Source organism: Siphateles boraxobius, unplaced genomic scaffold, assembly GCF_051911475.1.
Source record: "Siphateles boraxobius isolate OS27281-9 unplaced genomic scaffold, OSU_SipBor_1 19, whole genome shotgun sequence".
NCBI lineage: Eukaryota > Metazoa > Chordata > Actinopteri > Cypriniformes > Leuciscidae > Siphateles > Siphateles boraxobius.
The window spans coordinates 16,851,269-16,878,864 of record NW_027508799.1 but is presented as its reverse complement, the minus strand read 5'-3'; the positions used below and the strand labels follow the sequence as shown (position 1 = coordinate 16,878,864).

Genomic DNA, 27,596 nt, shown 5'->3' with positions numbered 1-27,596 from the left:
TCGTCCGCGATGTTGTGAATTAGTAAATAATAAAAATTGTTTACGAATTTAAATCAGTAGCAGTAATTATTGTATTAGCCCTTAATTCATATACATTGGCTATCAATAACTTCGATCTCTTGTCATTGTATCGGCGATTGAATAAACTCATTCTGCAATGAATCGATAGTTATAAAAAGTGTGTAATGTACTTTTAATATTTATATTTGGCAAACATAACCCAAGTCATTACGAAAAAAAGTTTAAACAGAGATGAACACGTTTTCTCATTACATTACATTATTTATTAAAAAATTATTTGCACTTTACATTTATGTTGGGGCATAGCCTACTCCCTTGAAATCCTTAAGATATTAACTGATTACTTAAGGATGTAAAACCTTCTGGAGATTCTCAGAACTTTGGGATACAACAGTGAATTAGTGCCAAGGTGACCAGAAGCATCAGGAATAGCAATTATAGTTTTCTTAAAAGTGGAAAAAACAACAACAATAACAGTGGTGTATCTGCTTCCCAAAATCAAAACAATCTTACAAAATGTAAACATTCAAAACAGAAATATATCGAAAAAAATTAAATCCATTTCTTGGACCTGTTACCCTTCAAACGGTGAAAGATCAGTGGCTTGCTGTGCTTGGAGATGACAGAGGACTTTAGTGAAAACTGTAGAGAATATAATCATGCTATACCCATTGTCAAAGTGTCCTGAACAAGGTGCATTAGAGTATTTAATGTGTGTTATACATCTTTCCCTGATAAGAGCACTAGTTTTTTTTTTCTCTGTATTCACAGCCGGTGTGCTATAAATGTCTTATATAGTACATTAAAACAGTGCTGAGTTAGCCAGCCTAGCACTGTGTCTTTACTACCCATAATTCATTGAGGCCATTAAACATCCTGAACTATTTTAAATACGCCTGCATTATATTACCATTTACAAAATATGTACACATCCAGTTCAGTCCAGTATGTTTAAAACATCAGTCAAAATGCCTACTTTTTTACAAAATAGTTTAAGATTATAAAAAAAATTGTAACTGTAACAGGCTAACTGAAAAAAAAAAATCAAATAAAGGACCTCTTCGGGAAATATGGAAATTTTTCATAACATTACTTCTTACACAAATTGTTGCATATAATGCACAAATTATTTGTAAAAAAAAAAAGAATGCGCATACATAAACTGTTGCATGCAATGCGTCAATCTTTTGTTAAAAAACTTTCTTACGTTAATGCTCACATTCCATGAATGAATCTTTTGAAAATGTCACATGTAACATTAAATTGATCGTGAAAATTATTACGTTCTTCCAAAAAAAGTATCGTTACATTCAATGTGTGCATCATTCTCAAAATCATTATGTAAATTATTGCAGGTAATTAATTAATTGTTTGTAAAACCATGCTTGGGTAAACCGTCGCATGTAATGTCTAAAATGCTTGTAAAAAACGTTCTGTAAATGGTCACGTTCAATGCATCAATCATTCATAAAACCATTCTTGCGCAAATCAGTTGTTAAAACAATGGTTTTACGTACAATTCATACATAAAGTCACTCTGTTTGTGCTTCACAATTAAGGCCCAGTAACTTTTTAAGCCTTCATTTCCCAGCTTTCACAGTTGAATAACAAAATCTCCCATAATGCACCATGCAAGACTGAACAACATGACCGTGCCAAAGGTGCGACCTGGCATCAGACATTCCTTGCATCATACTTACTCATGCACATTCAGACTTGACTATGAATCACACTAATGTCCAAATTTGTAAAAATTCATCAGGCAACATGTAATAGATGTAATTAGATTCAAACTGTCCCTATGACATCATAATGGAGTGTTTCAAAATATCTAGCGTTCCAGCGTTGGCAAGAATTCGGATTCATAGGTAAACCACACGTCATGACCAGTCATTGTCTGACAGTTTTGACCCTGAACGCTCTGTGGGCTGGTTTTATGCTAAGGAGCTTTTCCAGCGAGGCAGTGTTTGCTAAAAAATACATAAAGAACAAACTTATGGATTAATACCTCACATTTTTGAAGTACGATGGATGCAGTCTCATTACACTGGCCACTTTCTTTACCTTCATTATGGTGCTTAAGATAGATTAATGCATAAACTACATCTACCAGCATCCTTTGCTTCAAACTGGGTTTTGATTGCTGCATCCTCAGACGCACTGCCTGTGTAACACAGTGGAGAGACCCAGACCAACAACATTGGTTTATTCGATTTAATCCAACCCAGACCAGTCAAAGGATCATGGCCTCTTGAAACGCTTCAATCCATCTGAAAAAGCAGCACAGATTTAGTTTGAGTCAAGGATTGACAGAACAAACTCTATACTAGTGCGTGAAGTATTTTCCCGCTCTACCTCTGAGCAGTGGGGATATCCTCGGCTCTGAAGATGTAGTAGAGTGTGTTTTTATGGTACAGTTTAAACTGCATTTTTTGAGCTGGTCCAGTCTTCTCCTCTCGGAGGAAAAAGCCCAGCAGTGGCTGACTCTCCAATGCCGCAACATCCTGAAAAAAACGCAATCATCGTCACATGACGGCTTTTATTATGACATACACATCTCCATATTCTCGTGACAAAAAAAAAAAGCAAAAAGGGGAATGACTGACGTAATTAAAGCTGCAAGCAGCATTTATCGGTGTTCAAGCAGTTAAGCTCAAATGCATCAAAAGACATTAAGTTTCATGTAGCAAGCATTTAACCACTGACATCATAGATGGAATAGACCTTGTTTTAGCATGCTTTACCATGATATACCAAATTTTAGTGTGTTTTTTCATGATTTACCATGTTCCAGTATGATTTAGCATGAATCTAGCATGATTTACCATAGTTTACCATGATTTACCACAATTGAACACATTCTAGTATGATTTAATATGATTCTAGCATGATTTACCATGTTATAGGATGATTTACCATGATATACCACATTCTAGAATGATTTATGATGGTTTTGAACATTATGATATGAACATTATATGATCGTAGATGGAAAAGACCATTTACAGCTAATACAGGCAATTTACCATAGGAAATACATGGTTTTGAAGCTTTTTAACAGTTATAGCGCCACCGATCTCCGTGAAACTTTGCATGCTTCTTCACCATGTCATGACACATATGCTCATCAATTTTTGTGAAGTTCTGACTTTTCCTTTAGGATTTATAGGCTTTTGACCGTATTTTGCCACACCCCTTTTCTAAATGACCCTGTTACAGCCACCCAAATGCAAAATTTCGATAATTATTCCAGAGAATAGGCCTAGACTGGTTTGGTTCCGATCGGGTGAAAAACCAGGGACTAGTTTGCAAAAGTAGGTTTTGGACAAAATTCGACATAACATTTTTTTTGTTGCCTAAATCGAAATCGGAGATATACATCTTGTCCGTCTTGAGCCAAGGATAACTAACGGTCTAGGAGTTATGAGCAATTTAGTACTTTTGGTTCCTGTAGCGCCACCTATGGGCCAATCAAGGTCATACTCTGATAGGTTCTACCCAAAAGTGTGGCCTACCATCTGGCCGAGTTTCAAGTCTCTAGGCCTTACGGTTTGGGCTGCACGATGCGTTTTAGGGGAATTTTTTACATTTTTTTTTAAATCCTTACAATTACAATAGGTTTTCAGGACTTCGTGCTTGAACACCTAATTACAGTTTTCAGTATTGCAAAAATAGCTGTTTTCAACATAATTGTTTTCCAAGAACAAGCAACTTTTTCCCAACAAATAGTCCTGTAACTTTACCAAAAAGTCATTCAAATGTCATAAATTGTATAAAGTTAAATGTTTCGAAACAGTTATGACGTAACGAAGCCTCGTTTACTGAAATCACATGACTTTGGCAGTTTGATACTCGCTCCGAACCACTGATACGAAACAGAAGGTTTCGAAGTATCATGAAGCAGTGTTTTGAAATCACCCATCACTACTCATTGTTAAAAATAAATTATAGCATCTGATAATGGTTAAATAAATAAATAAATAAATAAAAAGCACCATTTAAACAGTTTCAATATAGTTAGCTACTTTTTGTTAGTAGCTTGGTCAACGACATTTTCAAAGTAGCTTTCCCAAGAATTTCCTTATTAGGTCTTTCTTTTTACATAGCTTCAATAGAGTTATCTGCTTTCTGATAACAGTTTGATAAAGCTTCCTCAACACTGGCTAAAAGTTATTACATAAATAAAGGCAGCATACTTCACTAGCGGCGTATGTGTAGAGGACTTTGTTCTCGATGACAAACCACAGCCTCTTCCACGGTTTCTTGTGGCCTTTGGATCTGTGCAGATATCCACTCATGGAGGAGTTCTCAGTGCTGGCAGACACCTGTGAGTGAGATATTTTAATATGACATCAGCGTTGTGGTAAAAAAAACCCAAAACCTTTACTTCAGTGACACATACATTCTCCCTGTCATTACATTAAAGGGGTAATGTACAACTTCAGGTCACCTCTTTGAGGGCGGAAGGAATCCTTTTCTGTCTTCTAGAAAAAGCAAATGTTGAACTCCGCCCACTAGGGGAAACGGTTACATTGGATTGGTCACCTAAAAGACAAAAGCAAATCGGCACATTGGAACAAATATGTGGGATTTGGCTGCGCAACCACACAAGTTGAGCAAACAACGCTAAAAACAAGATTGTTCAATAAACAACACTTCTAGCAGAGACGTGGTTGGTTGGTTGACAGCAGAAATCTCGTACCCTTGTGCTGTAGTTTGATATAGCAGTGGTCGCACACGCGTGCCAGCTGATTCTTCAGGTATTCCAGGTAGAATTTATTGGACGAACATGCCTGACACACCACCTGTTGGCACAACAATCCGATATCAGTCAGACCTATTTGTTCACTCTATAAAAGTAAACAAAGCTTAGGTTTTTTTGCATTTCGAACCTTTCCGCAGGCCCGGCAGTGGTGGCGTCTCCAGGTGAGCGTGAACTCGCACGTGCAGATCATACACATGGTCGTTCTCAAATCCGGAATCCAGATAGGAGCTTTAGAGCCCAGCGGTAGACCGTCATCAGAGATCCCCTCCAACTACAGACACACAGAAAAACCACAGACGCATGAGACACAGTCTTTTTACACAAGTTTGTTGAGACAAAACACATACGATAAAATCTCTGAGCTCCTTCGCGACGTGTCTGAAATCAGCTGCTTTTTTATTTGGAAAAAAGGACGATTTTTTTTAAATGGGTATGAATGCCAAAGAATTTATTAACTTTTTTTTAAATTTTTTTTACTTGAGTTGTTTTTGAGAATTCCGATATTGGATGAGGTGAATAGTTTTAGGTACAGTTTGTGAATATCTTATGACGTTAATGTTGCTAAAGGCCGTTTTAATATCATTGGGTATACAATTTTTTTTCATAAAATGATAAAACTTCAGATTCAGCTTTGCTGAGAATAATTCTGGTGCACTGCTTAGGAATATTTCATACTTTTATGTTATGGAAAGGTCAATATTTTAATTTTGTGAATGAACAAAGTTAATCAAGTTATGTGAACATTTTTTTTTTTTTTTACTGAGAATTATCGGAATTTTGCATTAGACTTGGTATGAATAGTTCTGCAGCATCCTTTTATGCTTATGTCTTTTCTAACATTTGTTAAAGCATTAAACCGGCACTATACTTAAAATAATAATAGAAATTATATTCTTACTCAGTTTTTAGTCTTGTTTTCTAGTACAAATATCTAAACATTCTTCAATCAAAATACATTTACTTGAGACTTGTCTTGTTTTTTGAATTAGGATTCAAATATCTACAGTACTTTAATTAGGTGAATTTAAGCTTAACAACAAGAATCAGTATCTGCAATAAATGAAATAAATGTGCTTCAATGGGAAAACTATTTTATTTTTCTTGCCCCATTGGCAGATACGTTTTTTTTGTTTTATGTATGACTTAAAACCAGACTTTATATCTAATACTTTTACTTGAGAAGCAAAATGACGTTTAAGGAATGTTTAAATATACTGGAAAACGAGACAAAAATCACTTTTTTGCAGTGTACACAAATCACGTCAATGAAGACCCTGTACATTTGATGAAACACACAGACACAGAGTTTGTTATTTGTGTTTTACGAGGACTCAACATAGATAATGATTTTTTTATACTGAACAATCCTTACATTCAATCCTAAACCTTATAGAAAACATATTTCGTATGATTTATAAGCGGTTTTCCTCATGGAGACCAAAATGTTGTCCCCACAACACAAAATTTCAGGTTTTACCATCCTTCTGGGAACATTTGGTCGCCACAACATAGAGAATACCCAAATCACACACACACACACACACTTAAGTGCACCCACCTCTTGGCTTCGACTGGAAAAGAAAGAAATCTTCTTTCTTGTGTAGTCATCTATTGCTTTAGCGATGGCTTCAAGCCATTCGTCTCTTTCTGTGGCTGAACTGCAAATGTCAATTACAGTTAGTTATTTCAATTGAATCAGAAACAGCTACCAGGAATCCATTTAATTTCACTAGTGATCGAAAGATGATTATCATGTACAATTGTTCATTCCACTACCGATATTTCCTTCATGTACAGTAGACCCAGCAGATAAATCATACATGTGTGTGTGTGTGTGTTTCTTACTTGGCAGACAGTATGAAGGAGCGTTCCACACTCTCAATGTTTAACTCATTCTGATAGGCCTCCTGACTGGGTTTGCTCACCTATTAAAGACGTGAGACACACATATGCGTTACATCTCCTGTCAGAGTGTGTGTGTGTGTGTGTGTAAGAGTATTATGACGGTGGATATCTGACCTTCATGCCGGCCAGAGAGAGCATGCTGTTGACTTTATACTGGCCAGACTGAACGGGTGTCGTGTACAGCAGAATATCATTAAACTGTTGAGAGAGAAACAGAAAATGTACTAACTGTCCAAAAACAGTGTTACGCCATCCAGTTTCCTGTCATATTCAGCAATTTCCTGTATTGTAAAAGACGGTGTTAATGTAATTTATAGTAATATTGGTGTGCGGTCACTGTTGTGTTGGTTTTCGAGTTTTACTACCTCAAATGTACAAATCAGATTTCATAGATGAAAATATAATTTTTTAACTAACTGATATAAAGTTGAAACACTAAAATAACCAACTGGAAAGAAATAAAAACTAAAACAATTAAAAATAAATTATACCTAAATAATAATAATCATATTTAAAATAATAATAATAATAATAAAGCACACAAGAAAATGACAAAATAAAATGAAAACAGAAAATCTAAAAATAAAACGAATTAGAAATATTAATAAAAACTATAACAGTACATAAATGATACTAAAATAACAATGTCCATTTTATTATAAACATTTTAGTAGCATTTAGCCTTAACTTGACCATAGTTTCTCACCAGGAAGAACATTCTGGGCTGCATAACTTTCCTGGAGAGTTTCATCAGAGTGCCCTCCTTTAAGAAGACCTGCGTATGAAACAAGACCAGTACGCTAGTTTACCAACACAGAGACTTCAGGCACTGCTCAGACACAATGAATCATGGGTACTTGAGTATCTTACCCTGCCAGGTTGGACGATTTCATGATGACCATTCAGACTGTACTGAACCTGCATCAGCTTCTGAAAGTTATCCTGAATAAAACAAAGATGATTGTTAGAACATCATATTCTCATATTCATGAGGTCATAATGCGTGGCTGTGTGTTTGTTGCGTTACCCCTTGCTTCATGATGTCATTCGCATGGTTTGCCACTTCTTTCACCACACTAAGAGCAGCTGGATAAATCAAAGTATTTAAGAGAATAACTTTCATTTTGCAAAAATCTCACATAAAGTCAAAAGCTTGATAGATTTTTCAACTTACAGATGAGATTAATTATAGTGAACTTGATTTTTTGGACTATAAACATCACAAAGAAATGGATGTAGCTACATATCTTTTCTTCTGTATTGTCAGATTATTGAAAAAGAAAGAGAAATGTCTATAAGATCAATAACATGCCTTTGGAAAAAATTGATATTTATATTTTAAAAGCATTTATAGACTTAAGTCAGGTTAGACGCCATTTTGAATTTACCACGGATAAAAACAAGGCTCTGAGGGATAGGTGTGCAGTCTTTACAATGGCACATACTGTATAAAAGCCCTAGATCATGTCATTTTTTACAACTCAGAACTTTTAAAAAACCCTGTTTTATAGGGGTTTTGTCAACTGAAAGTTTTGATTTCTGAAAAAAGTTTTGATTTGGAAAATGAAAAGGGTCTTTAAAAACTGACCAGCACTTACAATTGTGATGAATGAGGTGATAAAACTATGGCTTTTACAAACTAAAAGCTGAAATTGTTGGTTACTGCAAATTTTACCAAGTCATTTTTATTGATTTATTTACTGGCCCCTGGTCATTTTCAACAAGAGCCACCTTAGCACCGTCATATGAATCCCTGTGTCATTTCCAGGGAAAATGGTATGCTCCTACTTTTTGTGTCTTTGTAGTCGGATGAATCCTCAGGTAGATTCTTCAAATAATCTGAAAGAGACATAAAACAGAGACATTGCTCAGAGAGATTGGCTGTATTCCTTAAATTACTTCATTCGCTTAATTTTAAGTTCAATCATAAGTTTGTGTACACCTGATATTAAAATGCGTTTCGGTCGTTGGGATCACAAGAAGACGAGGGAGACACATTCCTGTTTACACCTGATGTTTTAATCTCTTTTGTCCACTTTCAACCACTTCTGTCCCGATGTCTTCGAGGGGAGGGTCTATGGACGGGTAAATGTATGGGCTTTTTCAGATCTTTCGATCTAATTGGCAAAATAAGCTCAAGCTGTTTCCATATGAACGCCCATGGAAAAACATACGGAGAGGATCAAATTTCATTTCTACTCTGATAGTAGCAAGACCACGCCGAATGCTGTGAGCGTTAGGAATGGTGAGAGAACATTGTGCTTGGTAAGTTTTTCAACTTCAAACCAAACTTGGATCTTCGGCGGACAAAGTGTAAATTCCGTCTTTCTAGCGCACTTCCCATAATGTTTACGCATCAGGACCCGTATTAATAAAACATCTTAGTGCAAAGAGTAGCTCCTAGTGTCAAAATTCTTAGAAAATTCTTAGAAATGTGGGCGTTTACTCTTAAAATTAAATAAAAATCCTAGTAAAGAAAAAAGTGATTCAGAAAGCATCTTGACCCTTAAAAGAGGTCTTAAGGTCAAAATTGTTAGGAGTGCGGACGAGGACTTTTAAGAGTTTCTTTAGCAGAGGAGAAAATGGCAGAAAGACGAAGAGGGAGAAGAAATGTGTTGCAGACAATGGATGACAGTGAGTTAATAAGACACTATAGATTAGATTGTGCAGGGATCATGTTTGTGACCGATCTTATTAGAAACACTAGGGCTGCAACAACTAATCGATAAAATCGATTATAATCGATTATGAAAATCGTTGTCAACGAATGTCATTATCGATTAGTTGGTCTGCTTACGTCACGGGGAGCGTTTACTGGTACGCACACACACGCAAGGTCTCTCTCCCTCAGGCGCTCTGCCGAGCGCGCGCGCTACACGGTTTGGAGCAGTCTCTTCTGTCTCGCATGCGCGCTCTTGCTTGCGCGCTCTAGATTTCGGGAGTTTGAACTAATTCGCGGGCATCAGGGAGCCGCAATCAATATGCGGGAGACTCCCGGGACTTCCGGGATGTCTGTATTTTGTCTCGAGCATCAGGTTGTGCAATCAGTTCGCTCGCAACGTAAGTGATGGATTAAAATAGCGCTACTGCAGAAATAGGTTAAATTAAAACGGTGTTTACAAAGTGAAGCATTAAATACAAAGGCAGTTAATAACAGCAGCAGTAAAATATTGTTTTTTAGTCACTGTACTCAGTGGTTTTCAGCGAATGCTTGTGCACTAATGCATAATTTCTCCTGTCCTTTACTCAAGCCTGTTAGCTTGCTGGGTAACGTTACCTCCATTCCGTTCTCTTTTTATAGCATTTGTCTACTAAGTTTTAATTGTTTTTCAAACGCGATCTACTGCGGCTATACGTTCACACAATTGTTTTCAGTCTTTCTATATTTATTTAATCAATTTATCCTTATATTATATTCTTTTATATATATTATATATAATATATATTATATTCTTTATCCTTATATTCCTTATATATAATTAATTTTAAATAAAAATTAAATGAATTATAAATTTTAGATGTTTTTAGTTTGTTTTTAGTTCAGATATTCAGATCTGAACAACATGTCTGTGTAAATTTGTTTTAACAAAAATTGTGTTAAAACATAATATGTTGGATATCATTTTTTTAACAATAATCATGTTTGTCAACTTGCCATCAGCAATTATCATTAAAAACAATGCAAATATTGATATTAGTAAAACTCAATGTGTGGCTTTTGCACTTTTTAAAGTACACTTTTACACATAAATACCCTGATTTACGGTTTTATTTAGTTATAATAAAAAAAAAAATCTAATTTAATTTCTATCCGATTAATCGATTAATCGAAAAAATAATCGTCCGATTAATCGATTATCAAAATAATCGTTAGTTGCAGCCCTAAGAAACACGCTAACATATCCGACACAGCACAGAAATGCCATACCTCCAGAAATTAAACTACATTAAGATATTTGGACACTGGGAAAATGCAACAATGCAGCAGTGATGATTTAGGTCTGTCACAACCTTTTGTAAGCAGAGTGATCACACAAACAATTACAGCACTTTCAGAACCTCTTATTGTGTCACAGTTCATTTCATTTCCATTGGACATTCCCACCTTGCAGGCTCAAAAAAACTGCATTTATGAATATACTAGGCTTCTCTGGTGCGCACAATGAGGGGGAATGAACCGTTAATAATTTGCGCTACAAGCTCCCACGTCTGCTTCTTGCCCCGTGCTGTGACACCCGGCCCGAATTTTCCTTTAAGGATGGCCTTGTGTTCATCCACTAACAGTAAAGACTGTTCCTCTGTCCAGTTGGGCTTTCTTGTCCTTCTTGTTTTTGATTCCATGTTTGCTACATTGAAACCAACACTTAAATAGACATGCCAGCAATCAGTGTAATTGGAAAGAGTGGAACAATTTTTATCATTCTAAGCCAATCAAATACCTTATAGGAAAATAACAGAATGGTAAATAAAATATACATATATATATATGTGTGTGTGTGTGTGTGTGTGAACGGTAAAATAAGAAAAATAACGCATGTAATTTCAAAGCGAAGGCTTAGAATAGACCCTATACTTAAAATCACTCTCTTTTTTCCTTCTTGGACAACCAACCAATCACAGTCTTCAAAAGATTGTCTCATACATAGCAACGTGGTCAGCCCCGCCTCCTCACTAAGATGAATGTTTTTGTCCTTTCCTTGCTCAGAGTTGCTCTCAGATCGGTCCTGAATCGCTCGTAAGCTAAGACTCCTACATAGAAGTTTTTAAGCTAAATTAGGAGTTTTCTGAGAGGATTCTTAGAAGCTTTAAGAATACGGGCCCAGGTCAGTAGGCGGTCTTTTGCAGTTGTTTGGATGCTTTCAACCACATTAGCGTTTACACTACGAAAGCAATTCGGTCGAATGGTTTTTCAACTACCTCTGGAAGTGGTTGAAAATGGACAAGCTCAAAAAAACGTTTTAGACCCCGTTTACATCTGTATTTAGCATCGTCCACTTGTGATTAGATTGACCAAATCGCATCTTAATACCATCGTGTGTAGGTGTGAGTGTGTGTACCTGTGAGCAGGAGCTGGTATTGAGGTATTCGCTGCACCGGTTTCAGCAGGTAATGCTTCAAAGCAAGACTAGCACAGCGAGGACTCGTCTGAGGATTAAAGGGTGAAAGCATTAACCAAATGTATTTGTAAAAAAAACGGCTTTCCCTGTTCGAGAAAAATTCAAATATGCACTCACGACATATTTAACTATAAATTAATTGGTTTAATCAGTATAGTAATCATGCTGTATGTTGTAATTTCAGTTTTAATGTCAGAAATATTTTTTGACTTACAAGATAAAATGTTATTAGAGAAAGTGTCTTTTCTGTATGTTCTATAAACATTACTTTTTAATGATACGTTTAAGTTGAACAAATACAAATAATTGAAATTAAAATAATAAAATACAGCCCAATTTAAAAAAAATAGAAAATACATAATTTTAAGTATATTTATTGATTAAAATATGCTACATGCACATACCATTTGGTATCGTCCACAAGCATTTTACACAACATTAACAATTAATTGAACTTTTTGAAAATGTTCTCTTTAAAACAAATATTATCAGAATATTGCACATTAAAATTATGCAAACAATAAAAATTCATCCTTCGTGCTGTTGCAGGTTTCTGTGTTTAATTTTTCGGTTTCATTGTCCGTATGTGTGCAATAACTACTAAAAGTCTCAGTCTCTCTCTCTCTCTCTCTCACACACACACACGTTGTTTTTTCATGTTTTATGGGGACTTTCCATAGACATAATGATTTTATACAGTATATTCTGCAATATATACTGTATATACTGTATATACTGCAAACTGTATATTCTATCCCCTAATCTTAAACCTACCCATCACAGAAAACCTTCTGCATTTTTCTGATGAGAATCTGATGACTGGCGTCAATGGTTCCGTTGTTTTCATTTTGTTCATCAATTGATGTTGCGATGATTTATATAAAAATGTATATAAAGTCATTCTCGAGTCATACAGTTCAAGTGAAGTCTCGAGTCATTGGATCTCACGTCAAAGTCAGGTCATTTTCTTAATTTAGTCAAGCAAGCCTCAAGTCCTTAAATTTGCGACTCGAGTCAAGTCATGTGACTCGAGTCTCCCATCTCTGCCACAAGGATTTCAGATATTGCCATCTTTGTGGGGACATTTTGTCCCCATAATGTAGGGTTTACCAGACAACATCCGACACCACACACAAACGAAATATTACTTAAGATGTTATTCTCTATATTAATCTCTTTTCATCGTGGGGACGATCATTTGATCTTATAAAGATACACGTACACACACTCCTACCTCAAACTGACGAACAACGCTTGCAAAAGGAGGATTTTTGCGACAGTGTTCGTCCAGCAGAGCCACGTTACGGTCAAACTCTCGTATGTAGGTGGAATACATCTTCAGATATGGACCCTTCTGAACAAAGATATCAGCCAACCTCTGATGATCAGACCTGCAGGTGGAAGAGATTCCCAGAAATTGTTCAGTATTAAGCATTGAAAGATTGACAAGTTTAGGGAATACGCGTTTTTATTTATAAAGAAGTTATACTCCCAACTACTAAATGCTCTCATTCTTTTGCATCCTTATTTGAACCCTCTCTCTGCTGCTAGCCACGAAACATACATGCTAGTCAAACACAAAAATGACATGAAACTCATTTGCAACATATTAACTTTCATATGGTGTGTGTGAGTGTGTGTGTGTTACCAGTGGGCCACTCTCTCCTCCAGCTCTTTCAGCAGGTCTTTATTAAGTTCGTAGAGTTGGGGCAGATAGTACAAGATTTGATTCAACACTTTCTCCTCCACCAACGGCTTCCCGCTCGCACGAGTCGCTTTGGCAACTGCGTCCCGGAAATCCTGACACAGAAATGGAGATGTAAGCCACAGCCAAAAATCCAGGCTACGGCAACAAAACAAAGCGAACTAGCCAAGATGAGTAATAGCAAAAGACACACGCTATCATCAGTGAATTCAAACAATTACCTTATTTACTAGCATTTAAACTTAAATCACATAAAAAACAGTGCCAATAATAGTCCATTCAAAATTTTCATGGTATAATTAGCTAAAATTAAAAGTGCCATAAACTAGCGCTCAACGACATATTTTCAAACGCAGAGTAAAAACAAACAAACTGAAGCGCATAAGCTCACAGCACAGTCCATCTACAGCTGTAACAGGAAGTAGAGAGAACATTTTCTCACACACACACACACACACACACACACACACACACACACACACACACACACACACACACACACACACACACACACACACACACACACACACACACACACACACACACACACACACACACACACACACACACACACACACACACACACACCTTTAGGACAGCTGTTTAGGGTCACGGCCAAACAAGTGGGTGAAAGGGAGGGTGTGTGTAATTACTTTCCGAAAACTCTCTCTGTCCGTTGATCTCTTATTCCTTTACCACAGTCTCTCTGGACAAGCTATTCCTCTAGTCTTTCCTCCGCCGTCTCTTTCCTGTCTTTCTTTCTCTGACTTTCTCTCCAATTCTTTACATCAATCTGAATAAGGCAGGGTCAGGATGCACCACAGTTCTATAACTAGTTAACCATTGAGGGCGACTAGATTTTTGTTCTTAAAGTATGACAAATTGTTATTGTTTACTAAAACTAATACAAATATTTTTCGCTAATTGAAATAATTCTGAAATAAAATATAAATATTAGATGAAAAACTTTATTAGACGTGTTAACTTGGCAACTAACTGAATTAAAATAGGTTGAAGTACTAAAATTGCTAAAAATTTTTAACTTTTAACTAATAAAAAAATAAACCTACATAATGAAAAAAGCAAGCAACAAAATCACTAAAACAGGACATTAAAAAATGATCCAAAATATTAATAAATTTTTCTCGCAGTTGCGAGTTTATATCTCGCAATTCAGATTTTCTTGGGCAATTGCAAGTTTATGTCTCAAAATTCAGATTTTTTTTCAGGCAATTGAGTTTTTTTCTTGCAATTCTGACTTTTTCTCGCAATCTGTTTATTGCGCAATTGCGAGAAAAAAATCTGAATTGTTAGATTAAAAAAAATAAAAAAATCGCAATTATTTATTTTTTTATTTATTTACTTTTTTAATTTTTATTTAGTGGTGGAAACCAACACACATATTTTAGAAAGGGCTGCGTGTTGCATCATTCTGTGCTTTAGCACACTTGCTAACAGTCTACTTTACGCACACTGAAGTTTTTCCCTGTTTTTCCATTTAAAGCACCTCAAATGTAACAAATTCACTGCGTTCAATATTGCATTTCTAATAATAAACTGTCAGACTTGAAGTGCAGTGACTAATGCACCTACAATGGCCATTACGTTGAGATAAACAGTAATTCTCACATGATTCATGAACCATGCAAGAATACCATAAAATGAACATGGTGTTACTATCCACAAATTACTATTTATTTACGCAAACTCCGTCCATTGCAATCACATCTGTAACTCAGTATCAGAAGTTCATCCGCCTAGAAAAAGGTTATCCCACTGCTAAATGGGCGATTTAGGCAACCTCTCAAATAACCACTTTTTTTGTACAGTTGTTTATGAAAAAAATATGGAATTGTTTTTTTTTTTTAATATGAGCTTCACATTTCTGCTTTTAACCTTTTAACAGCAACAGTTTTGAACAGCCTTTAAAATTCCTTGCCCCAAAAATGTCTATCATAGATGCATTACAGTTCGTGCGATATTTTTTCTTAAGGGACGAGTCAAATTTTTTTGTGGCAATCTACATTATGCTGTCAACTTGAACCCAGAACTTTTCAACGTCGATGGTCAGTTTCGAATTTAGTCTTGCACTTATTTAAATACACTTGCACACAGCTACTCATTAAAATCCTAAAATAAACAGACACGTGTCTGTGTGTGTGCTTCCCTCTGTGATCCTACTGTAACTGTGAGAATCAAAAACTAATCGAGAACACATTCATGTGAAAACAATCTGGAGCCAGTGATGACTTACGATGTGAAGTAACTTCAGAACATCCACAAATCTGCAAAGACAAACAAACACAATGAGCCAGAATATAAATCCCCCCCTAAATATGTACAAACTATTAAATATGAATTAGCAGTAAAAATAAATTTTCATGGAAGGCGTGTCAAAATAAAATGCTTTCAAATGTCATTGGACGTTTGTACTTACACTTTCTCGGAGCTCATTATCTCCATTGCGATGTGGACCACCTTGTTCCTCTTTGCTCTCTCTACCTCCTGATGACACACAAGTTAAAATGCTGTTATAATATTAAACCATTTAAAAATCCATGGTATAATTTGAAGCGTCATACTTGCATAGTCGCTACATCCAACCATGATTACCAATGACAAACAGCCTCATAGCAAAACAAATGTGATTGTGTGTTTGTGTGTGTTGTTTTGGGCTAGTGTGAGGCTGCAGTCTTTATTTGGATCAGGGTCTGTCTAAACACAAGGACAAAGTTTGACTGAAAGCACCCCCTGTTTGGGGGTCTCTCTGGATTATTTTCAGACAGAAAGTCTGCAGGACAAACCTTCCCAAATCAGTGATTTGGAGCTCATTCTTTTAAAGTTGTACTCTTCAAATGGAAATAACAACATTCTTAATGTATTTAAAGGGTTCGTTCACCCAAAAATGAAAGTTCTGTCATTAATAACTCCAGATTTTCCTCACGTCGTTCCAAAAACTTTCATTCATCTTTGATTTATGACGATTTCTGCCCCGGTGTTCTGTTGAAAGCCTTTCCACTAAAACTTCAAAAAGCTCATAATGACAATGTAAAAGGTAATCCATCTGATTGTTGTGATGTTGTTTTGTGCATACCTCTTTATCTTTTGATTGGCTCATGTCTTCCTTACTGGAGTCGGAGCTGTTGCCATCGTCCTCGTTGGAGCTCAATCCATCCTCTGATAGATCACCACTCACAGAACATCTGTTGTCAAACAAGTTCAGTCCAAGGTACGTACAATCAAACATGTATTCACACACATTTAAAATTCAAACTAGTGTAACATTGAATTTCAACCTAGTTTACTTTATATTGACAGGCAGTAATTTGTTTAAAAAACATGTGCAATCATAATAATAATAATAATACTAAATAAAAATAAATATAAATATATATATATATATATATATATATATATATATATATATATATATATATATAACAAATATTTAATATTTTTGAAAGTTTAAATATGCACTGGAAGGATGCATTAAAATTAAATTGGCTATTTGCAGCTGGATTTTCCTTGAATAAGAATTTTAATTATTTAAGTCTGTTTCTCATAGTAACACTAATGGTGAAATGTCTGGAAACATTACGTTTTTTTTTTAAAAAGTTTTTGGAAGTAGTCTCTTAATTTCACTATGGCTGCATTTATTTGATAAAAATACAGTAAAAACAGCAATACTGTGAAATATTATTAGAATTTAAATTAACTGGTTTCTGTTGTAAAACATTTTAAAATGTAATTTATCCTGTGATGCAAAGCTGAATTTTAAGCAGCAATTACTTCAGTCAGTGTCACATGATCATTCCAATATGATGATTTGGTGATGAAGAAACGTTTCTTATTATAAGAAATAAAGTCTTTTCAAGTGACATGAGAGCAAGAAAAAATAATAATATATATATTCATTTTTGGGAGAAGCATCAGAAAGCTCAAGCAAACTCTCACACATGCTGATGCATTCACACACTTTCTGCCCTCTTTCTGGTTGCTCTCGCTCTCATTCTTTCTCCTGCGGCAGGACAGAGCTGCTCTTGTTTACAGCTTATATAAACTCACTCTGCAAAGAGACACACACACACACACACACACCCATAGACAAACCCTCAAATGCATAACCACACACACACACACACACACACACACACACACACACACACACACACACACACACACACACACACACACACACACACACACACACACGAGTTTGGAGTTTCTGTCGTGCCTGGGCAATTACTGTGAAATGGGAACGTTATCTAAAATTGGAGTTTAACTATCTATTAAGGGCACTCGAATTCAGAAGCTGGAATGTGCGGAATCTGAATATCACTGAATAAATTATTGACTTTTACCACAGTAATGATGGCCCACACAAATTATTCTTAATCATCTAAATAAGGATTGATTATTGTTTTTCATATAGAACTCATTATAATTATTACCAACTAACCCAAACTCTACACCTTCAAATAAAAAAATAAAAAAATAAATAGCTTTTTTAAATTTAGGGTGTCCCTGAATGTCTCCAAAAGAAGATTTTCTACATTTTGCTACATTTTGTTCCAAAACTATAGCTAACACACACACACACGCGTTTCAAGTGCTTCTGCCTGACTCCCATTAACCAATCAAGTCCACTGATAGTTCAAATCCCACAGTTAAAGAGAAAGTGCCTGTTTTCAGAATGCAATACTTGGCTAGTGTATAATGTGCAGTATACACTCTATGCTAACTAATATTTAAAAAAATCTGAAACAATATGCAAAAACAAGGAAGTAGTATGCTACATGTGCATGTGTATATAAATCAGCATGTGAGACTGACAGGGAAGAGAAGAAATTGTTGAATAAAGTTGTTAGTTTAGCTATTTTTGGTAAGTTTATGTTTTTTTTGCGCATAAAAAGTATTCTCGTTGCTTCATAACATTAAGGTTGGACCGCTGTAGGCACATGGACTATTTTAACGATGTCTTAACCACTTTCAAGGCCTTGAAAGGTAGTAATGTCATTGCTGTCTATGGAGGGGTCAGAAAGCTCTCGGATTTAATCAAAAATATCTTAATTTTTGCTCTGAAGATGAACAAAGGTCTTACAAGTTTGGAACGACACGAGGGTGAATGATTAATGACTGAAATTTCATTTTTGGGTGAACTAACACTTTAATTTCTCACAATGTAAAAAATTATGGAATAATGTTTGGAAAAAATAATGTTTGGAAAAAAATATATTTCCCAATATAACTGTTTTTACTGTATTTTGCATCAAACATATGCATTCCTGATGCATTTAAAAATCTTACCGATCTAAAACTTTTGAACGGTAGCGTAATTTTTGTAAGCAAAAACACTTTTATGTGTGATTTATGCTTTTATGTACTTTTTAAGTCCAATCAGATAAAAAGATAAGTATTTGTGTTGTTGTATGGTGGGATACAGTATTAAAGCAGTGTATTATGTTGTTGTGTGCACAGCAAAGTTTTTGTAGTGAGAGATCAAAGATGATAATGTATTACTACTGTGATCAAGGGCTTTAGCCCACATGACTAAAATATTTGTTGGTAACAACTTGCTGACAACTCAAAACATACGACCACAAACTTGATTCAACGTCCTGTGCATCTGGAAACCAACTTCAGATTTAGCAAAGTTTTCACCGGCACAGAGACCTCATCACTGACAAGCCAATGTGTGGTGGAGGTCAAGAATGTGTTTACAAAGTCTAGTCATCACAATAAACACACTACAAGTCAAAAGTTTGAAATTTATGTTTCTTATCTTCATTCAATTATTTTTGATCTACACTGTAAACAATGATTGCTGTGATTATTTATCACAACTTAAAATTCAACATTAGAATAAGAAATAATGTGTTGTTTCAACTTAAAAAATGTGTTTGTGCTTGACTTAAAATATTAAGTTTACTTAAGTTGGATATTTAAACTGTCAACAAATTTTAAGTTGTTATAACTAATTACAGCAAATTTTTTACAGTGGCTTATGAAGAAATTCTTGAAATTAGTTTTGTAGACAAAAATAAACTGTGCTTGCGCATGAATTCTTCTACAACACTAAAAAAAAAAACTTTATTACAAAAGCACTTACTGCTGAGAAATGTTGATGCTTTAAAATGAGGTCAGTAACAGTCAGCAGTTGGTATATTTGCAATCAGAATAAGATGATTCACGTTTTACTGACATGACATGATTTTTGCTACTGTGTTGGAAATGTTGCAATGACAAAGCATGACTGTGAGCCAGAAGATCTCAATTGAAAATTCTGAGAATGAGAGAAAAGAGTGTGGGAGAAAGAGAGAGAGAGAGGGAAAGGTTATTTTCCAGTGGCTCAGCTCTCTCCTCTACAGACATTTCCTGCTCTGGCCACTGAAAATAACCCACAGGAAAACAGCCCAACCTGGACTCAAAGAGTGGACTGTAACCCTCTCACACACACACTTCCATGACCACACAGACCAAACCAACACAGTGCACATTAAAATATATATACTTGTTGCTCAGTAGGTTTTAACAAATCACAACAGCTGAAACTGGCAAAGCTCCAGCTTACCAAAATGCAGCATGTTGTGTGATCCAGATTTTCTCATTTTGGACTCTGTGCATACGAGTCTTAAGGCCCATTCACACCCAGATGATAACTATATTGCTTTAAAAATCATACTAATTATATGAGAATAGAAAATGTCTACAACATAACATCTATAACAAAAATGACAGCATTCACAGCCAATCAGAATCCATCGGCTTTAAAGAGCTTAATCATTTAAAGCGTCAAACGACATAACTGCAGTCTCACAATAAACAGAATGTTCTCATTCATTGATGTGGAGTCTGTGGACGCTAATATAGTTAGCGTTATAGTTATCTTAATGTGAACAGGCCTTTAATATGTTGTAGGCATTGATCAGAAAAGGTCCAATAGGTGTGAATATACACTGTCTGTAATTTTTAAACATTGCCTGAGCAAAAGTAAACATCAACCCCTCAAAACTTTAAGCCATTCCACTGTTTTCGGATATTCTACTAATTTCGGATATTCTAGAGGCTGATTAGAAACCCTAAAATATAGATGGTTGATCTATGTAGTCTTATGGGTCGTTCGCACTTCGTGTCTAAAAACACTGCACCACTTTCTCCTTCTTTCCTTCATAGACGCTTCTAAGAAATACGAGAATTACGATGGCATTTTCTCGTTGCATGTCTGCATTTAAAATAACGAACTTGAGCGTTTAAAAAATGCAACTTGTGAACGGCCCCTTAACCAACTAATGTAATGGTGTAGTTATAGCAAATAAACCATGCAAACCATCCAAACACTGACTTCTTCGTCTTGAACATCATCATTTGTTGATACATTATTATGTCCTTTAAATAAATGTTGACTTGTGTATACATATATGCATGCATGCACAAACTGACCTGTTCACCTCACATGGTTCCTGCACTTCATACACTCCTGTGTCTGCATCCTGGTTGGAATAGACCCAGGGCAGGTTCATATACTCTGGAATCTCCTCGTATAACAGGACGTTCTCGTATTCCACCCCACAGTCAGGCTCACTGTCACCTTGAGCTTCTTCCTCATCACCACCAGGGGTGACCTGATTAGTGCGCGTGGCTTTATGATCCTCGTATTCCGCATCAGTACGAGTGCAATCCAGGGATTGTCCACCGCGAAGCAACTTCGGAAGCAAACGTGCACACACACGCAGCTCTAGAAGTTTCCGCAAGCTACGTCGCGTTTGATCGGATCGCACCAACGGCTCGGAGGATTCGGATCCAGAGTCCACTTGCTGAAGATCTGCAGAGGAAAACGACTTTGCCCTCTGTTTGACGAAAATAGCTCCCATACCTCCAGCATGTGGTTGGCTGTTACTGCGAGTCGGCTGGTTTTTACTGAAGAGAGGGATGCTAGGCAGGGCGACTCGCCATGAAGGTTTCTCCTGAGGAGGTGCCGGGAGTTCTCTGAATATGGGAGGACTGGAGTTAGGAAGCGGAGGGGGGGTGTGCGTTACCGGACATGTGTTTTGCTTCCGCAACACAACAGATGCGGGAAGACTGTTCCGTTGGGGCTTTTTAGGCATGACTTTTGGTGACCTTTCCTCCCCATCCAAAGACGGCTTGCTTAAAGCTGCAACTTGCGAGCCACAGCTGAGCTTAATCTGTTTAGGAAGACTCCGCGTTATTGGGTATCGAGCAAAATCTCCATATACTCCATCATCATCATCGCTTTGCACCTCCTCATCTTTACTACTAACCAAGGAATCTTGAAGATCTGAGTGGCAATGCAAAAGCAAGCTGTCCACTGATGTTGAGGCCTTGCACAAGGAATCAACCATTTGTAGGAGGGATTTCTGTCGAGGTGGCGGAGCTGGAGGTTGTGACCCCTCCTCCTCTGCAGCTGTGTTCATGGAAGCTAGAGTTACGCCATTTGTTGGAACTGAATAATGGGTGGATTCTAGATCTAGATCTTCAGTATGTGCACTGTGAAAAGAGTCTACATTGTGCAAAGAATCAGTGTTGGTTGTGGAGCCAGTGTCTGTGTTTTCCACGTCCTCTTTAGGGGAACATAAATTTAGAGGTGTGTCAGTGTAGGCGTGACTGGTTGAAGTGTTTTCGTGATTTTCTAGTAATTTGTCTGTCTGAATGAGTTCAGAAGTCTCTGTAGGTGCTTGAATGTCTGAAGGTGCAAATTCCACAACATTCTGCCTAAGAAGTGGCCTCCGAGGGCGTCGTGGATGGGGTACAGGGAGAGGCTTGCTGGGAGGTGCAGGGTAACCAACATTGCCACTGACACAAGAGCCAAAAATAGAGTTCACGGTTTGTTTCTCCACGACAGATCGTTCCTGTAGGGGTTCTGTAGGACTGTGACTTGGGATCTGGACAGGAATTTGTATTTGTGTACCAGTCTGGTCCATTTCTACTGTGGAAGAGTTTTTTTCTTCTTGTGCCTCTGTGGAAGTTTGGGATGAGTCTGTGGGAGCACGCATTTGTTCCCGTTCAGATTGGGATGCATGTTCCCATGTGTCATTGTAAAATAACTGTTCTTTTGGGCTGTTGCCCTCTTTGAAAACACCTACCTCTGCTGTTCCACATATTTCCTTAGAATCCTCTGATTTGCTGTTACCTAAGTGATGACCTTGAGTACAGGGTGGTATGATGTAATGTGACAGGTGTGCGGGTAGTAGAGCAGGACCCCCATTTTTGGAGACAGGGGTCTTGCAGGGATCTTGTCTTGGCTGGAGAGGTTTCTGAGTGGCTTTGGGCAGGCTTGGTTTGGGGGCGACGGCAGGTTTTCCTCTCTTGTGCGCAGTGGGTGAGGGTGACGGCAGCAGAATCTCTGGTTTTGGGGCGATGGGAGGAGGCGATGGTTTCTGCGACTGAACCAGCTTGGGTTTTGGGGCAACCGGCGGTTTCTTCATTCCTACATAAACTCACACAGAGAAGGAAGAGGTGGGACTGCATGAATTCATTGAATAGACTTGCATACCACAGACACACAGCTGAACACGATGGGTCACGACTAAGGTCAAGATTGAAACCTAGCTTTGAAACAAACATCAGAATATGTGCACATCAAAACTATGGATTCTTTGCATTTAGAACTGTGAGAAATCTTGTAAATGAAGGTCCATTTATGGTCTATGTGTGTCATTATGTCAAGATTGTGTTTTCAGTCTCAATAATGCTGAATAGCATATTTTTGTACAGCATTCTAGACAGTGGCTGCATCATACTTTCATGAGCGTAAGATCATCATAGTAGATTATCACTGAGATTTCAGACCTTTCAAAAAATGCCCTTATTCTTGAGAACCAAAACAGTCTAGAGACAGGAAAATATAAGAGATTATGTACCAAGACATTGTTTTTTTTATTTGGTTTAACACTTTTAGAGGTACTCAGCTATATTTTTAAGTTGATGAGCATTCAATAATCCCAGTTGTAAAACAGAAAATAAGCATTATTAGGGCAATTTTAACTTAACTGCAGGTGAAATTATAGAAGGTGAAGGATGGCTTTGATATTGCCCTATTTATAAAATGTAAACAGTATCAGATATGGACATTGTTGTGAAAACTTTACAAAGGTGGTGTATTTTTACAATGAACCTTTAATGACTGTGAGGACAAATATTCCATATGAAATATTTATATTTACACAGAACCAGTCAAAAGTTTGGAAACATTGTTTTTGAAAGAAGTCTCTTATGCTCATCAAGCCTACATTTATTTGACCAAAAATACAGAAAAAACAGTAATATAGTGAAATATTATTACAATTTAAATTAATGGTTATCTATTTTAATATACTTTAAAATATTATTTATTTCTGTGATGCAAAGCTGAATTTTCAGCAAAATTATTTCCAGTCTTCAGTGTCACATGATCCTTCATCATTCTATGCTGAATTAGTATCTATCTTGGAAAACAGTCCTGCAGCTTAATATTTTTTTAAAACCTGTGATACATTTTTTCAGGATTCTTTGATGAATAAAAAGTTTTTAAAAAATAACAGTATTTATTTAAAATAGATTTTTTTGTAACAATATACAATGCCGTTCAAAAGTTTGGGGTCAGTAATTATTTACTTTATTATTTTGAAAGAAATTAATACTTTAATTCAGCAATGATGTGTTAAATTGACAAAAAGTGATATTGTTAGAAAAGATTTCTATTTTGAATAAATGCTGTTCTTTCAAACTTTTAATTTATCAATGAATCCTGAAAAAAGTATTTAAAAGTATTTAATCAGCAGTACTGTTTCCAACATTGATAATAAATCAGCATTTTAGAATGAAATCTGAAGGATCATGTGTCATTGAAGACTGGAGCAATGATGCTGGAAATTCAGCTTTGCATGAACTAAATAAATTATATTTTAAAGTATATTAAAATAGAAAACCATTATTTTAAATATTAATAATATTTCACAATAGTACTGTTTCTTCTGTATTTTAATCAAATAAATTCATGCTTGATAAGCATAAGACGTCTTTCAAAAACATTAAAATAATAATGTTTCCAAACTTTGACCGGTACTGTATATTTCTCTTTAATTTAATATAATATAATCTATATGAATTATTCAGTTAAAAAGAGGAAATGTTACTAAAACTAATGGCAGGTGTAGGGTATATTCTGTCTCAGGTGTATCAGTGTATAGTAAACGCCTTCATTTCATACAAATGCAGTTAAAACAATTAATTATAGTCACTTTGTTACAGCCATAAAAAAAACTAGAAGAAAGATTGTAGAGATTGTACACGGTTTGAAGTAAATCATATTTTGAAATGATTAGTATTACAGGAAACTATGGTTACCATTGAAAAGTTATAGCCTATAGTTGAATGATCAACCATTATAGTTGAAAGTTTTGATTTCAGACCTCTCTTTTATGTCATAATTAGAAAAGGACAATAATTGAATTGACTTCACTGAATTCACTTAGACAGCGCTTTCGGATGAGGGGTGGGGAAAAAAGAAGAAGCTTGGGTTTGTTGATGCTCTCTTGAGGAAATGTGGTCTTCCCATTCCAAGGGAAGCAATCCAAGACTAATCCCAGAGGCGCCCTCCCTCCTCCTCCGCTCATTCTGCTCTGTGATCCGGAGCTCGTGCTTCAGTCCGTAGCGTCCCGCGGGCCCGTGCCCGTGCTTCAGTGCTCGAGCTACGGATCACAGAGCTCGCGAGCTGTCTTTCTTTCACATCATCATCATCAGCAGCAGCAGCACGCGAGACGGAGTCATCAGGCGGATGTTGTGTGGTAGAGTCCCTTACAGCAGTGGAAAGAAAATCACGGGGTTTTTCTTTAGTCTCGTTCCTTATACCCTCCATAACCGTGTCCATATCGATTGAAGAGAACAAAGAAACAAAGTAAACTCGCCCCAAAATGGTTTTCTGTGTGATGAGTAACCAACGGAACGGGGAAAGGAAACGAAGCAAAGTTGAAACAAAAGATTCAAATCAAAGTATCCCGTCCCATATGCCTGCCTGCCTGCCTGCCTGCTTGGGGGGGGGACTGGATAATGCTGAAAATAAAAACATCCCTTAAGGTTTCAGCTTTTGCGGTAAAAAAAAAAACATTAAAAAAAAAACATGCCGAAATATATCACAACCACAACATTGCTCCTCACCTTCTTCATCCAGGAATTTCTTCTTGTGCTTCTTTTGGGAAAATCGTCCCGTTAGCACAAGATTAGCCTCTAACACACTGAAGCTGCGACTTCGTTAAAGTTACACCGGTTGCAACACTTGGAAATATTCTAATGAAACCGTTAAATATCGCAACATCTTAATATTTTGCCCTACATTTCGTTACCCAGACTGTTTTTTCAACAGAAGTAGCTGATTTTTATTCATCCAGGAAACTAACCTGTACTCATGATCCCAAACGACTCTCTTTACTCCATGAATGAGCTGCATTCAGCACAGTTCCTTCAGATTCAGCTCTTCTCTTCTAGCAGGAGCCATTGCTAGTCCTAGAGGGAAAGACAACTCGATATCTTCAAAAGATCATCCAGACTCTTTGTATTTCTACAGAGTCGGAATGAGTTCCATGCTTTCCATGTTTTTTTGCCACCGCTTTTGTAAAGCTGGAACGGCGGAGTCCAGTCAAAGAGTTCAATAAAAACTTTCATGCTCCGCCGCTAGAGGCGATCTCACTGTTCGAGCCTTAAGAGATCCGATTCATTTAGCGAATCGGCTCATTGAACAGATTAAGTTTTTTTTTCAACAACCAGATTCAGTTATTCATTCCCTCCATAAAAAACAGGTGATGTGTTTGATTATGTCACCTTAATAATGGTTTTCTCAAGATATACGATTACACATTGTTTGGTCTCAACCATATTATAATTTAAGCTAAAGTGCTACTTACAGAGAAGAAAATGTGCATTTCACAACCACAACAAGCAAATATGGTAAATGTTTTAGCAACGTGGCCATCTATATTTACAGTAGCTCATTAATAGTTCATATCAATTTTTAAGATCAACCGATTTCAAGGCAAAGTGCGATTCAGTTTCACAGATTAATTAAAATGATCCGATTCCAAAGAACAAATCTTTTACGACTCGAACATCCACTTCGTGAGAGTTATGAATAGAAAGTAGATGGTCTTAACGCTGTTTGTGGCAAGAATAAAAAGTAGATGTAGTAGGATATTTCTGACATGTTAAAGTTAAAACATACAGAAATTAATTATTATTCCTCATTGAGGAATATGAAATTAGGTGTCATCCATAGTAGATACATCCATCCGACTGAATTCACTGTAGGCTACTCAAATCTGATAATATTTATATTAATATGCATAACATTCTAATTAAGATTTCTAATAATCCAACAATACAAAATCGTTTACGGGCTACACTGTAGCCTATGTGTCAAGATTACTCCTGACTGCAGGTCAGTAGATATTTAAATGTTACATGTTGTAATGCTAATGAATAACAATACACACAATTTACAAATAAAATAAACAAAGAAATAAACAAGGAAATAAAGAAACAAAGAAAACTAAATAAATAAGTTCAATACAACCAGTTATTTCTATAAAAAAAGAGATATAAATTAAAATATATAAGGGCTTTAAGGATATGTGTTTAAAACCACTTTTCCTCATACTGGAAGTGAAAATTAATGTTGTAAAATCATGTTCTTAAAGGGATACTTCATCCAAAAATGAAAATGTTGTCAACCTCAACCTCTTTTAGTAAAGCATCACTGCAGCTGCCGTTAGAAGCTCCTGTTCCCATAGAAACCTGAAACTCCCGTTTAGGACTGCACATGCGTATTGGCTGGTCTAGCCTGAAAATAAGCGTCTTTTTTTAACGCTGTTTGAGCATAAGAAACAACGTTATCGGGCAGTTCATGTCAGACTTTGTTGCTGATTTGAAATATGTTATTTAATTGTGAGTTCAGCAAGCAGTTTTCTAGATTTCAGGATTCCCCCATCCAAATAGATTGGACTTGGTCTTGGATGCCCGAAATTGCTGCACTGAGGCGTTGCAAATATCTCCGCCGAGTGTACAGACTTTCCTTGAAGTTTTCATTTTCGGGAGA

At 36.3% G+C, this 27,596-nt stretch overlaps 1 protein-coding gene across 3 annotated transcripts; it reads right to left on the bottom strand.

The window, feature by feature from the left end:
* Positions 1-261: 261 nt before the first annotated feature.
* Positions 262-26,160, bottom strand: fgd6 (FYVE, RhoGEF and PH domain containing 6). 3 transcript variants are annotated; one of them, XM_077234002.1, is made up of 22 exons: positions 25,906-26,160; positions 22,615-22,958; positions 20,954-22,508; positions 16,608-16,716; positions 15,951-16,018; positions 15,768-15,798; positions 13,457-13,608; positions 13,043-13,199; positions 11,749-11,836; positions 8,480-8,530; positions 7,719-7,777; positions 7,562-7,633; positions 7,398-7,466; positions 6,806-6,889; positions 6,632-6,711; positions 6,345-6,444; positions 4,914-5,057; positions 4,724-4,826; positions 4,472-4,566; positions 4,218-4,346; positions 2,377-2,525; positions 262-2,291 (listed from the first exon to the last, which is right to left on the bottom strand). In XM_077234002.1, the coding sequence occupies exons 2-22, from the start codon at positions 22,628-22,630 to the stop codon at positions 2,255-2,257; spliced, it is 3,348 nt and encodes a 1,115-aa protein (XP_077090117.1). In that variant the 5' UTR covers positions 22,631-22,958; positions 25,906-26,160; the 3' UTR covers positions 262-2,254. The 3 variants fall into 3 exon arrangements, with proteins under 3 accessions (XP_077090117.1, XP_077090115.1, XP_077090116.1); XM_077234000.1 differs by adding an exon at positions 25,667-25,735 and having other exon boundaries at positions 20,954-22,958; positions 25,906-26,029; XM_077234001.1 differs by having other exon boundaries at positions 20,954-22,958; positions 25,906-26,155.
* Positions 26,161-27,596: the final 1,436 nt, after the last annotated feature.